Raw genomic sequence first — 16586 nt, 5'->3', positions numbered from 1 at the left:
TCCCACCCAAAGGCAGGTAATTTTCTTGAGTACTTTTATCAACAGCAGGAGATGGTGTCACAGTGCAGCTGTCATACAATCCCCGGAGATGTGCAGACCACAAGGCTTGTCTTAAGCTGAAATATGATTTAGCAAAACAGAGACAGTAACAGAGATTAAAATTTTAATTTAAAACTTTGCCAACAAAAATTGATTACAAAAAGGGGAAATTATCTGTACAAAATAAGAAAGAAGGTACTCATTTAACAAGAGGTTGCCATTGTCAAATGTATGTGGGAGGACAAACAGTGCTTCAGGTCAAGTGACAAAGTGAGAAAGTAAACAAAGTGAGCTTGTAATATGGAATTCTGAAGTGAACTTTCCATAAATAAAGTAAATTGACCTGAAGCAGCTCAAAAGCTAATCGAAGTTTATAAGAAGTCTATATTCCTTGCTAACCTTCTCCTCTTAATTTAGAGGAGGATGGACTAGAAAGCAAGACCCAGCACAGTGCAATGGGCCAGGACAATTACTTTTGCCATGCTTTCACTCACTCAAGCCTTCCTTCAGGCCTTCCATACAAAAATACTCTGCAAATTGAGTGTGCCAGGGCTTCAGCTTCACTTAACAGTTGGGTCCTGACTCAAAATGAAGACAAATGCTTTGGGCACAGTGATATTATTATGACTAAAAAGACCAGCTGTACCATGACTCCTATCAAAATGATGGTTCTCAGACTGTTCAAGTTCACACCAAATAAAAGCTGTTGGTCAATGATAAATTTGTATTTACAACACTGCACTCCTCTTTTCTACCTACATTTTATACAACGAAAGACACAAGAGCATCTTTAAAACTCATCACTGAATAGACAAAAATGGCAGGTGATTGCTGAACTCCAACTTCCTGTAAAAATAAAACTTAAACATACAATAAGATCATTACCAGTTTTCTACATTTTTGCACAAGCCAAATCAACATCGTTGAGTTGCAGTGAAGAAATGGAACATGCATTTGTTTCAAGCAGGCCAGCTGAAAACTTCCAGTCCGACCGCTTATTTTCCACTCGTCTTCCCCTCGCGTAGTATTTACAAGTTTTTACACCTTCAGAACCCAGGTTTAGTGAAGAAACAAAGCAGTAATAAAAATGTTTCAGCCCAGATTCACTTCACCTACTTACAGATACCTGAGATACCTAAGTTGGGGCAGAACAGCTTTCTGTGCCCTACCTACTCAGTAGAATGACAAACAAGTGCTGAAGGGCAATTCAGTCAGACTTGAAACTCATCCTAGTGACAATGCTCTCCTTCCTCCAACTATAAAACAAAAAAGTGAGCAACTACATTCTGACTTAGAAGTCTTGGTTAAGCTTTGAGTAATCGTGTTCCTATGTGAAGTGCTGGATTTAAGTGAACCTCAGCCTGACCTGGCTCACTAGCAGCTCCCTCCAAGGGGGGTCAGGGACAGCTGTCTTTCAGAATGCTGCGAGACATGCACGAGTCCTCCTTACAGCTGGCAAAGCTGGGATAAATAAGAAGTTTGCTCAAGTCCATGCAGCAAGACAGTAACAAGCTGGCATTACAGATTCCTGGATCTTAGCCATGTGCTCTGCCCATGGGAACCCAGTGCAAGGAAACTACTGTACAGAATCATTCCCTTTTCCATGTAATAATTTTTTATCAAAAAAAAAAAAAAGCACAGCTACTAATAAACAGTGTACACAGTTTCTTATTTGACAATGAAAGAGTCCTGCAGTAAAGCAACCTGTTCTATTGTATCTTGACCCTGCAAAAAATTATTTCCAGCTTTGATTCTTTGATGTCTTAAAGCTTTTAAGAGAAAGATGAAGATTCAGTTAAACAATGCTGCAGTCAATACCCTTTGCATTAACCACAATGATATGTTACATTTTTCTAGTTTAAGCAGTATTTATGCTACCCAATTTGGCAATCAAAATAGAAACCTTGAAGCCAAGAATTCACAGATCTTAGGGAAAAACAAAAAAACCAGACAATTTCAGTTTTAACAGAATAAGCCTTGTAACATGCCATGAAGAGTTCAGAGATTTCAGTTCTGAGAATACCTGTTATTGACATTTCAAACAAAAGCCCTCTAATTCTCAGGCTTGCCCAGCCCATGATGTAGCAGATCAAACAAATGCTGCACAGCAAGGAAAAAACTCTCCTCAAAACACAGCTTAATAACAGAAATGAAACATCTGCAATTTGCTTTATGAATGTAGCAGAGAGATAGCACTAAAATAATGTTTCCAAAGAACCTGGGACTTAAACACAGCTATGGAAAAGGTCAGGTTCCTAAACTTGGGGGCTTGTTTGAGCCATCTGCCTCACACTGGATCCTTATTTTACCATGGTCAACAAAGCTTTTAACATACCAGGTGAGACAGAATGCCATCAGCTTGTTCCATCACATGATGGAACAGGACAGCCAATGAGTCCTGCTGTGACAGACAGACAATACTGTATAAAGAAGGCTTATTTTTAATGGCAGAATCAAACTGGACACTACTGGTTAACCTGGAGCAAGATCTAAATTTTTTTCCTTCTGGAGTTTTTAATTTTCTCTTCAAACAGAAACATTTCTTCTAATCAGTTAAATCCAAGGGTACTACAGAGAGCTCAGTTCTTTAGGCATGCTCTGCACCAGGAAGGGTCGGTTCTACATCCAGTTAAAACCGAAGAGTTGATGTTTTCCAAGGGCAGGAGTTCTTCACTGGTCACCTAGTCGGAAACCTTGGCCCCAGTTGTGTCTTCCACCACCCTGCTGATCTTCTGCAGCTCTTCTCATGCTGGCAGGAGGAACACCAAACCCCGACACTCCTCCTCTCCTGTTTGGCAGCCAGCGGTAACTAGGACAAACAGGAGGAGGAGTTACAGAAACAGCTGTACCCTGGGGATAAATGACAGACTACTTTGCCATGCACTTCCTCTTAGCTGACAGACTTTGCAATAAAACTGGCTTTTCACAGTAGAACTTCAGAGAATTCTTTCCAAATCTAAGCCCTCAGCACACTGAGAAATGAGAATACTGGGGAACTTCCATTTCTGGGATATGCATGGAATCAACAGAATTGTACATATCCAACAAGACTGATGGCATTTTCAGAGCTGTTACCACCTTGAAAGACATTTTTAAAAACGATCTTGTCTTCTTATCCTTATAGAAAATCAGGTTTACTAGATGGGCTTGCAAACACAGAATTAAAGTATAAAGTTTCCCTACTCATTAAAATCTGTACACAAAGTATAACTGTAATTCAACAGTTTATGCTATGAAAAGGGTTTCTAACTAAAGCTTGATAGATTTACAGCCCCAAAGGATGAGGACAAGGGCAACTGAAGCTACAAACTTAGGCTTCTGACTGTAGTATTTCAGTGCCAAAACAATGAACACATCACAAGAAAAAGCTCTTCAGACACCAAGACCTGCAGTCTCAGTCAAGGTGAGTGGTACAGACTGCAAAGCAGAATCGTATTATAGTCCTGAACAAGTCTACAGCTGACTCCTATTACTGTCAGACGCTGCTGAACTGGTTGCTACTGTAATGATACACGGGAATACAGAAAAAAGATGATTTACAGGATAAAACTTTATTACAGCTCAGTTCAGTAGCAGAACTATGACTTTTACTCCCACTCTTAAGAGTGGGCAAAGCACATAAGTCATCCAGAGGGGTAACAGAGAACTCTCACATGGACTGTTTACAAGAAACTCAACATTTTTGATGAGTCATCAGCTCAGTCAATATGATAGTCTAAAGCAGGTTGATTTAGCAAAGTATTTTACACTTTAATATCCCAGTAAATACATGTCTGAGGAACCATAAAAAAAACTGGATCAAACAAATAGTGAGGTAAAGAATAAGGTCACTTACAGGAACTGAGGTGTGGACAGAAAATTTCTTCCTCCCAAATCCACTGGATATTTAAACATTAAGAAGAAATACAGGTGTCCAACCAGATTTCCTATCAGCTCATTGATGACTCTGTAAAGCAAAACAAAAAAAAAAATTGTTTTACCTGCTGTCTTCTCTGAAAATAAGAGTGACCACCTGGTGTTCACCTGCCACAGGCATTGCCAGGGCCATGAGACACAAAAAATTTCCCCTCCCTCAGCATTTTGCAGCCAATTATTAGAAGGGCCAACTTTCTGTGCCAACACTTTCAAGTCTTCTCTACAGTCTGTACTGAAAATGCAATTAAATACTTATTTACATCAGGGAATTAGACCGTACAGCTATTAGTGCCTAAAATAATAGTCTGCATAGCTAGAAAAGTTACTGTTGTTTTCACTGGACAACCTGTCTCCCACTGTACTGAGCTGTTTTGTTCCCAATTTTACAAAAACACAGCTGACTGGAGGCCCTTGAGTATCTTCTGTCATGCATAGAAACAGCAGGTATCTAACAGCAAGCAGTTCTCACAAGTGATGGACGAGTCAGTAGGAGGCACAGCCAGAACAGGGAATTTGGTTTTGCTGCGCTATCTCCTCCTTTTATAACTCAACCCAAACTTGTTATTGTCATTAATTGTGTTACAGCGGCACCAAGAGGCCCCAGCCAATGCAGGGCACCAATGAGACAGGCTGTGCACAGAGAGGGGATTTCTGCATCACAGGGTTTACTCAAAGAAACCCAAGACAGACCAAAGACTTCATCAATGCTAATATGGCCCTCTGTGGACTTACTGCCATTTTCCCCTGTTTCACAAACTGAAACAAAGATAGACAAGACTGTGAGGGAAAGAAGTAACAGCACTGTCAGAGGCAAGCTAACTTTGTTTGTAAAACCAGCAATGATGGCTGGCCACATGAATGACATCTTTCTTTACTGTGTGTTACTTTTTCAGTATGGAAAAGGCCTAAGGCAGATACTAGAAAATAAAACAAACTTATTACTTTCCCCTCACCTACATTCTCTAGTTCTCACATGCACACCTCTTTGCTTTTATCTTAAATCATCACCATGTGACACCAAGCATTATCAGTCAGATTATACAATTTTAAGATTATTTTGATATTACTTCTAAATTCAGCAACAAGTTAAATAGCTCTAAAAGCTCTTATAACTTCAAATTTGCTGTAGAAGTGAATACATACGATCCACCAATGATGTAGTTGAATCCCAGAATAACCCATGGAAGGTAACAGGCCTGAAACAGAACACAGCAAAGAGAAGTTGTAAGTACAAGTTAAGGATGTAAACCTGCTCTCAACTTCCCACTGCACTAATGAGCACGATCAAAATCCCAGTGTTTCAGGCATTACAGAAATCCTGATCTATTAACTTAAAGAGATTCAACCTACAAGGGAAGATACTCCAAACTGAAGACTAACATTTTTAGACAAAACATTCTCATTTAAACATTATAAGCAGATATGCCTTTTGCACCATATGTTCCACACAAGCTTGCATCTGGAACAAGGTCCTAAGTTTCTGACTTTGAAAAGGTCTGGAAACAGTGATCAAAAGAGTTTTCACTACAAGACCTGGCAGAAACAGACGAGGTCACACAGGAAAGAACAATTTAAAGTATCAGCATTTTGTCACTACATTCAGCTTTTATCCAGGCTAATGTTTATCAGGAATTTTTTCTTTTCAGAATGATGAATTTCAGTTGTCAGGACATCTTTTCAGTAAAGCCACACTGAGTGACACCACATGGAAAACCATGAAGAAATTTGTCTTTGCTGCATCTCAAGGAGTATACAGCTATGTAAAAGTGTGGAGCATCTTTAATAAGAGAAAATATTTATATTTTGCCCCTTACCCCCTACATAGGCATCTTATGGGCAGAAACCTTTCAATATCCTGCCTGACATACCTTAAATCTTGTTCCAAACCAAAACGATACAATCATGTCTCTGTTCAGCTGGGCCCACACGTAAAGTACTGACATGATGAGTGGAATCATCAGCAACTGCAATGTTAAAAAAGAAATAAAAAAGGCAAACAGTTACCAATACTTTCACAGAAACTCAAGAAACTTAGGCAGCAGGAGCCATAAGCTTCAAAAGGGGCTTGTACGCATGACACACCAGTAAAGTCTTTACAGACTGCCCCAGAATCTTTGCCACCATGTGTCATGGATCGTGAAAAAGCCATTGAGACAGCTGAGGAGAACCTACTTGAGTCACTCTCTTTTGCAAGACCATGCTAAAGCAAAGGGCTCCAACTTGCACCAACTGAAAGAGCAGCTGTGGAGAACTCCTTTGCTCCTGGTAGGACACCTACAGCAGAGCCAGCCAGGGACCTGTGACACAGTCATTTCCAGGGCACTAACCTAAACAGTTACTCCACTGAACTGTCACCTACACCTCTGTCCTCCTCAGACCATCCCAGAGGGAAAGGGCATCCGTAAATCACCATTTCAGAGCACTGCAGCCAGCCTTGGCAAAGCTGCCTCGGCAGAGCTTAGGGTTAACCCGCGCTCCACGCCAGGAGGTGAGACTGTTTCAAACAGTTCCTTACTGTGACTGCATATTAGCTGATTGGACCATTCCTAGTGAAAGAAATACAAAGCACTATTTTAGCTGTCTGATGATTTCTGAACTGAAGGCAGACTGCACCAGCAACGTTGCCATGAACTGGCTGAATGCTACGAACCAGCTCCTGTGTCTGTAAGAGGTTAAAACTCATCCCTTCAGGGGAGCTTCTGTCCAACAGATTCCACATTAACACTGACACACCACCACCAGCCCAGCCTTCCACAAGCCCCATGTGTGTGCACCAGCACTGACTCACCACACAAGCACCTTAGGGTCTTTAGTAAAACCCTTTTTATTTTACTGGAAAAACAAAGCAGTACCTAATTTCTGAAAGCGTTTGGCACAGGAATAGTGCCAGCTATTCTACTCTATCTTCTCAATTTCAAGCAAGGCCACTAAACACAAGCAAAAATTCCCCATTTAAAAAAAAAAAGTTTGTACATCAAACAACTGATTCTCTTTTTGTAGAGAATAGTTTGTATGCAGTTTAAAAAAACCCATTTTAAGTACCTATTTTAAAATGTACAAATCAACACAATCAGTATAAAATTCATACAATGTATGAGTGACTGCAGCATGCTTTTGTAAAATTTTTTGTGATGTCTTCCCCACAGCAAAGAAAATTTTAAGTGCAAAGTTATAGACAGCCCTTAACTGTCTGTTGATCTGACTAGAGATCTTTTGTTTTGTCTACCAAGGGAGCCTGATAAGTGATCTAATAAATGCTAAAATAATTTTGTACGAAATACTACAGATATTGGTGCAGGCTTTAGATGATGGGGACAGATAAAGATAAGGAGAGAACAGCAGAGGCAGGCTGAAGGTACTGACACTCTGCTGTGTCCAAGAAACACTTCCCAATTTCCCCCTTTAATATTTGGGGTGACAAGGACTACCTCATAGAAAATTTACACGACTATCTTAATCATTTTTGTGAGGATTTTATACTTCAAAGTTCTGATCTCAAACTGAAGCTGCATTTTTCCCAAAAAGATCTTCTATTGGCAAGTAAAAGGCACACTAAATTTGAGAAGATGAATGAACCCAAGAGTCATTTTTAAATAAAAAAGTAAGAATGCAGATCCACTTTCATTAAAGGAAACAGTGCATAGGTGACATCTTGTGTCCACTTTAGTAAAAGGCTGAACACTTCCTGACTGTACAATGAGCCGATTTTCATTTCTCGATTCCCTAACTGGGTTAGGTTCCCCATCCAGGCTTATGCCATCAGCTGAGGCTAACCTGAACTAAAAAACCAGCAATACACACACAGCAGTCCATTCTGATCTAAACTGAACCAGCTTAGCTTAACTATGCTCTGCAGTTAAGTCGATAATGCTCTCTATAAAGTCATTAAGTAGTCATAAAGTTCGGAAAAATTAATTTAAGAAAGGGCACTGCACTTACCTGCATGTCCATTGCCAAGCCAGTTATCTGCAATCGCACCATTAAGGAAAATACAGCAAAACCTGACAGACTACAACAGTGAAAAGAAGCTGCAGACACACTGAACACACATATAAAGGCCTTTAATGTTTAAAATTAATACTACACAGGATCATTGATTTAAGTCAAACACTGGAAAAAAAATTAAACATTCCAATATCTAGAGACTTACACACTTACTTTCAATAATTGCTTTTTGGTAGCCTTTCAAGCTTCCTCCTCAAGCCATGAGAGCTGATGGATGCACCGGCCTTTCCTCCCTGATTGAAACTGGCTAACCACAAATTCAATCAGTCCTTGCTTGCATAAAAGCACATTACAAGTTTCTTTCTGAATTCTTTCATTGAACACTGAAATTTTGGGTTTCTAGCTAAAGAAATACCAGATCATGAGAAAACCCCAATACATTGCCAGTGAGTCATAGAAAAGACATAATTTCTTGAAGTGCATCAGTGCAGGCTTTTAATACTCCTCTCCCACCCAGGAGCCCAAAGGATCTGTTGTAGTGACTGCTGAGTAGAAACAATCACTGAGGGATTTTGCCATGATCAGAATGCTTTTAGCAGTTCAGGAGTACACATAAAATGACACCCAGCCTTTTCCCAGGCCATGGATCCAGGTTGCTCCTTACATCATACAGGGAACAAGCAATTGGAAGCTTTTAAATGACCGGCTTGAAAGTCAAGTCACAATTAGATTCCTCTAATAGCCCACAGCCAACAACCTGCAATCATAAAGAAAACCATCGCCTTTGTAACAGCATAACTAACAGCACATTGTTACTGCTGTGGCTCAACAGGACCAGCAGGAACAGCAATTCCCTCCACAGAGTGGAATGCAACTCGAGATAATCTATTGATAAGGCATTTCTACACATAAGCTCTCCTGAGTGTACCTGGTTCACTCTGATGTCACTGCTCCCTTTTTTCCACGTGCTGTGACACCACAAATTGCTACAAGGAGGCAGCAACAGCACAGACAGAATGGGAGCATCTCCAAGGATGGAGGTTCCACAGCCTTGTTCCACACTTGTCAGTGTTTGACTGATCTTAGAGTAAAAGGGGGTCTTTCTTACATTTAAATGGAATTTCTTGTGCTTCATTTTGTGGAATTGGTGTCCAGCTACGGAGTCCTCAGCACAGAAAAGACATGGACCTCTTGGAGCGGGACTGGAGGAGGCCCACAAAAATTATCAGAGGATGGAACACCTCCCTTATAGGGAAAGGCTGAGAGAGTTGGGGACAGCTTTTTGTAGGGCCTGTTGCAATAGGAAAAGGGGTAATGGTTTAAACTAAAAGAAGACTGATTTAGACTAGATACAAGGAAGAAAATTTTTACAATGAGGGTGGTGAAACACCTGATAGAGATTGCCCAAAGAGGTGGTGGATGTTCCATCCCTTGCAACATTCAGTGTCAGATTACAGGGCTCTGAGGAACCTGATCTAGTTGAAGATGTCCCTGCTCACTGCAGGGAGTTTGGATTAAGGAGCTTTCAATGTTCCTTCCAATCCAAACTACTGTATGATTCTATGATAAGACACCCCAGGCTGCACAATCCCAGCTCTCCCAGCTTCTCCTCATGTGACACATGTTCCAAACCTTTAATCATCTTCATGATCTTTCACTGGACTCACTCCATTACATCCATGTCTCTGTTGTACTTGGGAACCCAGAGCTGGAGGTAACCCCCCATATGTCTCTCAAGGGCTGAGCAGAGAAGAGCAATCACCTGCCTCAACACGGGTGGGGGCAATGCTCTGCCTAACACAGCCCAGGAGGCTGCTGGCCACCTTTGTCATAAGGGCACATTCCTGGCTCAGGGTCAACTTGGTGTCCAGAAGGACACCCAGGGCCTTCCTGGGAAGATACTCTGCAGACTCTCAGTCCCCAGTCTGTCTTGGAGCCTGAGGCTACTCCTTGCCAAGAGGAGGACTCTGCATTTCCCTTTGCAGAGCTTCATTCCTGACCAGCCCTTTTCTCCAGCCTCTAAATATCCCTGAATGGTAGCACAACTACCTGGTTTATCAACAACGCCTCCCAGTTCTGTATTCAAGATCTGAAATAAAATTCAGGTAGAACAGCACATAGAAAAAGTGTTTCCCAGCATTCTCAAACCAACAAGCCCATCTTTTTCGGGAAGCTGGCTCAGTGCAGGTATCACAACACTGCTTTCACAGACTCAGGATGACTTGGGCCCAGCATGTAAAGGATCTCTCCATGAGATGATACCTGAATTTCAGGGAGTGGCAGTGATCAGTCCTATTTGCACACAGCACCTTGAACACTAAATTCACTCTCAGCTCACACAGCAACCCACAAAACCAGCTCAGTGAAGTGATACAGAGAACACCACAGAAGTACAAGCAACACACAGCATCAACTGAGCTTTCTGTAAGCAGAACTCTCGTCCCCAGATTACATACCCCTATCAGCACATTTATTAGTGTTCTCCCTGCAAGCCACTACCTTTCCAGGAGGATTACACAGTTACAAACTCGCCTGTGAACATTTGCTACATTTTAAAACTGTTCCTCGTGGTCTTTGAACATAAGGCAGAAACAGGAGAATCAAAATATTCTCAAATTTGATGACGAGCAGAAGGATACAACAATGCAGATCCAGTTAAACAGGAGCATGAACATGTAATCTGCTGGCCTTCCATCAAAAGCCCCTGTAAAATAAAAAGAAATATTAGAAATAGTACTGAAATTTTTATAAGAAATTAACTTTTTTTTTTACTTTTTGGATTATAAGAACAGCTCAGCTAATAACAGTTGCTTTACATGCAGTCTGTGGTTTACAATTTTTTTTTTTAATTTTAAAAAGCCTTAGAATAGAACAACCTACAGACTGAAAAATAAGACGGCCTACTGCATGAAGTGTACAAGCAGTCTCTATACTTAAAAAGAACACACTGACTCTGGAGATAAGTGGTTTTAACTATATAAGCCTTCAAAATGGAGTTAGACCTCATCCTTCATATGAAACTGCCAGTCTGAAGCACAGAATAAGAAAATACACGTGCACAGCAAAAGCAGAGACATTAAGTACAATGACTGAGTCATGTGAAAAACAGCCCTTACTTAGGCAAATTGCAACCTCTTTGCATCATCTAGTCAGACTCAAGAGATATGAGATAGTTTTTACACTCCAGAAAAAAATTAGCATCTGTGACAAGGAAGGTACACATTTGCAGCACATTCTGTTCCTTCTTCTAAGCTAATTTTCCATTTCAAACCTGTCAGTTTTTTGAGGACACTGGACCCAAACAAACAAAACAAAAAAAGGCAACATTCCCTTCAAGTCATACTAAACAAAATTATCTTTAGCTGCCCAGTTGAGTTTGTGACCTGAAAGAGACAAGAGTTAAAAAACAACCCCTGTAACAACTCCTTGCAAACATGAAAATTTGAGGCTCTCACTCTTGCAAAGTGCAGTAAAAAGCTGGCACAGACCTCGACACCTGTGCAAGACTCCCATCAACTTTCACAGAGCCCCCAGCAGGCAAGGAAAGCCTGAGAATGTTGTTGAAAACAACCCAGACCCCACAGTGACAAACTCAGTGCACCATAGACAAGATGAATGACATGCTCATAATTAAACATGAAAAGGCCTAGAAAGAAGGCCACTGCTTCATGTTAGCACTATTTGGCTTCCTACAAGTATTTTACATATCTCAAAAAAAATTAAAGGAAGAAAACCTATTTTTAACCATTAGCTGTTTAGAATAGCTTATGTAAAAACAAAGCTACTAAAGTAACAATTTTAACTTCATTATTTAAGTTCAGCCATGCAAATTACATGACAGAAAAAAAAAAAACACTTAGAAAAATATATTGGAAAGTTTTAAAGCTGAAGAAATGCATAAACTGAAGTTTTCTCCTTACTGTTGTCATACAACAAATAGAAACAAGTAAAGAGAAGAAGCTGACTAAGGCTGTAGAAACACCAGCTCAGGAAACCCTCCAGAATAGGAAGAAACTAAAGCTATTATTATTCCCTTGTTTTTTCACTTCTCTTTATCTAGGAGACTGCTAACAAGAATATTAGACAACCTATTTAAGTCCACTTTTCAATGAATATCTAAGAGAACTGGACTACAGATGCCAGAAACTCAGCACTGCTGTGGGTTGAGCTCCATCCCACTGGGTCCTTCTGTAAGGCCCAGGGTATAATCCAGTCATCTGAAAAGAGCTGCAGACTCGTAATCTCACCATTCATACTGCTGGGGAGTGAACTCTTCATATTCTGCTTTCTCTGTTGATATTTGTTACGTTCTTCACCAACCCAAACAAAACAAAAACACATCAATCTCCCTTTCCTCGGGAAGCTACAGGTCAGCTCAGTTACAAAAGCACAAGCAGAGTACAAACCCACATGGATAATTTTGACAACTAAATTTGAAGCTGGCATGCAGCACCAGTGTACGCTCAAAAAACATGTACAATGCTGAAAATAGAAGTTTCACTTCCTCAGTTTCACACACAAAAGGAGGCATAGACCAAAACTGATTTCCACCTGTAAACATTATCCGCAACTTGTATACCTCCCACATGTAGAAGGATTCCAGCCTTTCTCAGAGAAAGAAGAAGGGCCAACCTAAACAACAACTTAATTTATAACCAGTGGAATGACTGTAATACAAAATAAATGCACTGGTTCAAGCAACAACACAGCTGACTTCCCAGTTTCAAAATCCAAATGTGTTGCACAGCAGGAATTTACTGCTCAAAGAATTTACTTCTTTTCATGAGACTTGTGCCACAGCACAGACAGCTGGAGCATTTTCTAAGCGTATGTCCACGCAGTAAAGTCTTGATTTGCATCTATTCACCAGGAACTCTTCTTACACCTGGCTTTGCCAGGTAAAATATTGGAACTGCCACTCTCACATGTTCATAATCTACTGCAGAAAGGCTCAAAGACAAGAAGGAACCATTTCTAGCTATTGAACTACTATTTTCTTTCACTAAGAAAACAACCAAATACAATCTGGCACCATTCCTCCCTTTCCCTGCTACTCTTCTTAAGACTTAAAGGGGGTTCCACAACAGTCTCTGGATGGCAGGTCTACCAGGGATCTCTTTACCGTGGGACTTCCCAAACAACACCTTGCAATGCATTCCCCCTTCCACCATCAATTCTAAGATTCCATTAGAGTGATACTGAAATTCTTGTTCACAAAGGCTTCCAGGAGAAGCTTGGCTTTGAAAACACTTTACTCACTTCAACTGAAACAATTTTTGTTTAGCTTTAATGAACTGTGCAGTGCAAAATAAAACTAGTTTTGAAGCTACCTTGCAACAACAATCCCTTTCTGAGAGAAATGATCCATTATCTGATCTCCTTTCTTCCACTCAATTTTTCTCCTTAACTGAAAATCCTACTAGTCCCTTTTCCATGTATCTGTTTGGAAGAACGGTACACTACGTTTGTAGAAGGTATCTCTCAGTTCAACACAAACCAGAGAAGAACACAAAAAACCATCCCTAATAAAAAGAGGAAAAGCTGATGCTATTTTTTCCCAATGGATATACCCTTTATTACATATGCTCTAACATCCTTCTGTGTTACAGGACACCGAAAACAAGAAAACAGAGGTAATGTCATCTTTAAGTCTGTCTCACTCCCTGAAATCCAACAACTAAAAGCACCAGGCCCTCCTACTAAAACAAGTAAAAAGTTCAGATTGTAAATGGCCAAAGGGAAGGCACCAGTCACAGAAAATGAGTTTTCAGAGAAATTTCACACTGACCAACACAGGCTGGCACAGAGATGAGCCACCTTTATCAGCTCCAGGTAGAGTTCACCACATGCATACAACTTAATGAATAACATACCTGTTTCTAATCGTGATGAATATTGATACAAGAAATACAAATTCACCAAGTAGAGAAATCCCGTTCCAGGTCCCACTGGGAAGAAGAAAGTTGCTGTTATCGGCCGCCAGATCTGTCCAGATCAAAAGAGAAAGATATATTTATATACTGTAGAACGAACTCATATGCACAGGCTTTTTGTTATTTGTTATATATAAATTATCAATTACTTGGAAGATCAAGGAAAAGTTCAAAAACAGTCCAAGTATCGATTCCCGCTGCTTCAGCAGCTTTTACAGTTGTGGGCTTTTTTTTAATCTGATAAGCAAAACTATTAAGACTGCAAGAGAAATCACACAAAGCTTCCCAGATTGTTTTCATCACATCTTTGCAGAACTGACTCTTTGCTGCAGTGCAAAAGGATGCTACACTGTTCTAAAAGCACCCACACAAACCCCATTCTTCCCTGTTGAACAGAGGCCAAGCAATTCACACAACAGTCTTTAGTGTACCATTCCAGACAGCACACGCTGCTCTGAGCATTTTAGACCTGCTTTAGAGCCTCCCAACAATAGCCAACTGCATGGCAGCACGTAGCAAGGACAGAAAGTGGCCATTCATAACTGAGCTCCCTGAGCAGCAACACTTCCAAATAGAGTATTAGGATCCTGAACATCACAGTTCCAGGAGAAATAACAAAACTAGAGGGAAAACAGTCACCTATGCTATTAAATTTTGGGGATGATACATGGATGGCCCCTCCCAGAGCCACCTTTTAAACTTTTTTTCCACACTTAGCCTTTTGTACTGAAGATACAGTGAATAAATATAATAGAAATGTAAAGGTCGAGATCTTTCTAATTCCTTCATCTTCTGTTCATCCAATGAGTCCTCTCCCACTACACACCTGCACAGCAAAACACTGAAATTGCAGCATCACAACGCAAGGAAAAATACCATGTCCAGGTTGTGAACGCTTTTGACATTGCCAATGCACTCTACATCTGACACCTCGGGGCTTTAGCTGTTAATTTATGTGGCCCATACCTAAGCACAGGAGCTGACAATCCCAAACAGAAGCTTTTTCAAATTCCAAGCCACAAAGTGCAAAATACGCCCTTTTTTACAGAACCACAGAACGGGTCAGTGGGTTATCTAGTCCAACCTCCCTGCTCAAGCAGGGTCATCCTAGAGGACATTGCACAGGATTACTCCAGACAGTTCTTGATGTATCTCCAGCGAGGAAGACTCCGTGACCTCTCTGGACAATCTGTTCCAGTGTCCAGTCACTTGCACAATAAAGTTGTTCTTTCTTTCTCGTGTTTAAGTGGAACTCCATGTGCATCAGTTTCTGCCCATTGCCTCTTGTCCTGTTGCGTGGCACCTCTCTCTAGGTATTTATACATATTAATGAGGTCCCCTCAGTCGACTCTTCTCGAGGCTGAGCAGGTCCAGCTCCTTCAGCCTTTCCCATAAGAGAGATGCTCCAGTCCCTTAATCATCTTTGCTGCCCTCCACGGGACCGGTTCTAGGAGCTCCATGTCTCTCCTGCAGCTCTGCCCCAGAGTCCCCAGAGCCGCCCGTGGTGTGGGATGTTTGCACAGCCTTCTGTCACCTCTGCGCCCGCAGTCACACCCACACGGTCACACAGAGTCACCTGAAGCCACAGCCACGGGTTTTATGGTCACACAGCGCCTTGGCACAACAACCAGCGCCAGCCAGAACGACTTCCACAAAAAAATCAGGGAAAAACACACCAGAATGAGACACAAGACGAACTCCGGGGCTGCCGGGGCCACAGCCCTCTGTCACTGTCACTCTGGCAGGGTCAGGCACCGCCGCCCGGGCCCTGCCGGAACAGCACCGCCTAAACCCGGGCTCTCAACCCTGCACGGGTTAAGCGAGAAGGCGGGCTCGGCTCCCGCCTGAGGGGCTCCGGCCGCCCGCGGGGACCCCCCAGTGCTGTTCCGGAGCGAGGCCGTGGGGCCCGCGGAGAGCGCCGGCCCCGCCCGCAGCCACGGCGCGGCCTCGCACTACAACTCCCAGAAGGCAGCGCGCGCGCGGGCCGCGCTGCCCTACGGCGCGGGAGCCGCGGGGCACGCCGGGAGCGGTAGTGCGGCCCGTACCTGGAAGCGGTGGATGAAGGCGTCGGGCCAGAGGAAGAGGTTGACGGGGCTGACGAGGCCCAGCTTGCCCACGAGCGGCACCGCGATGGAGCCGGCGAACCAGTAGCGGGTGATCAGCGGGATGCTCCGGAACCAGTCCCCCAGGTCCGACATGTCGTCGCCGCCGCCGCGTCCGGCCGCCGCTGAGGCCTCGCCACGAACCGGCGGCTGAGGGAGAGACGAGACGAGGGTCCCGCTGCGCCGCCGCCGCCCGGGCACCGAGGGAGCCCCGAGCCAGACGTGGCGCCACCGAATTCGGCCGAGCCGCCGCCGCCGCTTCCGGCCCCGCCCCGGCTGCCCGTAGTCCCGCCCCGGGGGTGGAGCGGGGAGCGACACGGCCGTGACGGCGCCGCCGGGTCCGCCCGGGGCCTGGAGCGGCGCTACGACACGTGGGACAAGAGGAAGCCCGCAGCCAGTCGCGCCGGAAGAGCCGTGTTCTGAGTGACCCCGCGCACTGCGATATAAACACCTCTGCATGCGGGGCGCGACCTTTTCATGCCACTCTACTCACTGAGCGCTCCGCTTCCCAACAGCGCGAGGGGGACTACAACTCCCAGCAGCCTCCGCGGGCGCCGGCGGGGCGGTTCCATTCCCGACAGGCCGACACTTGCGGGGGATTTTCCTCCCCCCGTTCCCGCTGTCCTCTGTCGAGTAAAGCGGGGTCGGGCCG

General features: G+C 43.1%; 1 protein-coding gene across 2 annotated transcripts; it reads right to left on the bottom strand.

Annotated features, from left to right (window-relative positions):
- Positions 1 to 146: 146 nt before the first annotated feature.
- Positions 147 to 16190, bottom strand: DERL1 (derlin 1). Of its 2 annotated transcripts, none has more exons than XM_050319575.1 (8): positions 15878 to 16190; positions 13773 to 13884; positions 10539 to 10603; positions 7894 to 7920; positions 5823 to 5918; positions 5098 to 5150; positions 3875 to 3985; positions 147 to 2848 (listed from the first exon to the last, which is right to left on the bottom strand). In XM_050319575.1, exons 1-8 carry the CDS (start codon positions 16028 to 16030, stop codon positions 2710 to 2712), a joined length of 756 nt encoding a protein of 251 aa, XP_050175532.1. In that variant the 5' UTR covers positions 16031 to 16190; the 3' UTR covers positions 147 to 2709. The 2 variants fall into 2 exon arrangements, with proteins under 2 accessions (XP_050175532.1, XP_050175600.1); XM_050319643.1 differs by lacking the exon at positions 15878 to 16190 and adding an exon at positions 14799 to 14913.
- Between the last annotated feature and the right edge of the window lie 396 nt (positions 16191 to 16586).

The sequence above is a fragment of the Myiozetetes cayanensis genome, unplaced genomic scaffold, assembly GCF_022539395.1.
Source record: "Myiozetetes cayanensis isolate MyiCay16 unplaced genomic scaffold, myiCay2020 scf1, whole genome shotgun sequence".
Taxonomy (NCBI): Eukaryota; Metazoa; Chordata; class Aves; order Passeriformes; family Tyrannidae; genus Myiozetetes; species Myiozetetes cayanensis.
The sequence above is the reverse complement of the archived record's forward strand: the minus strand, read 5'-3'. Positions and strand labels throughout refer to the sequence as shown.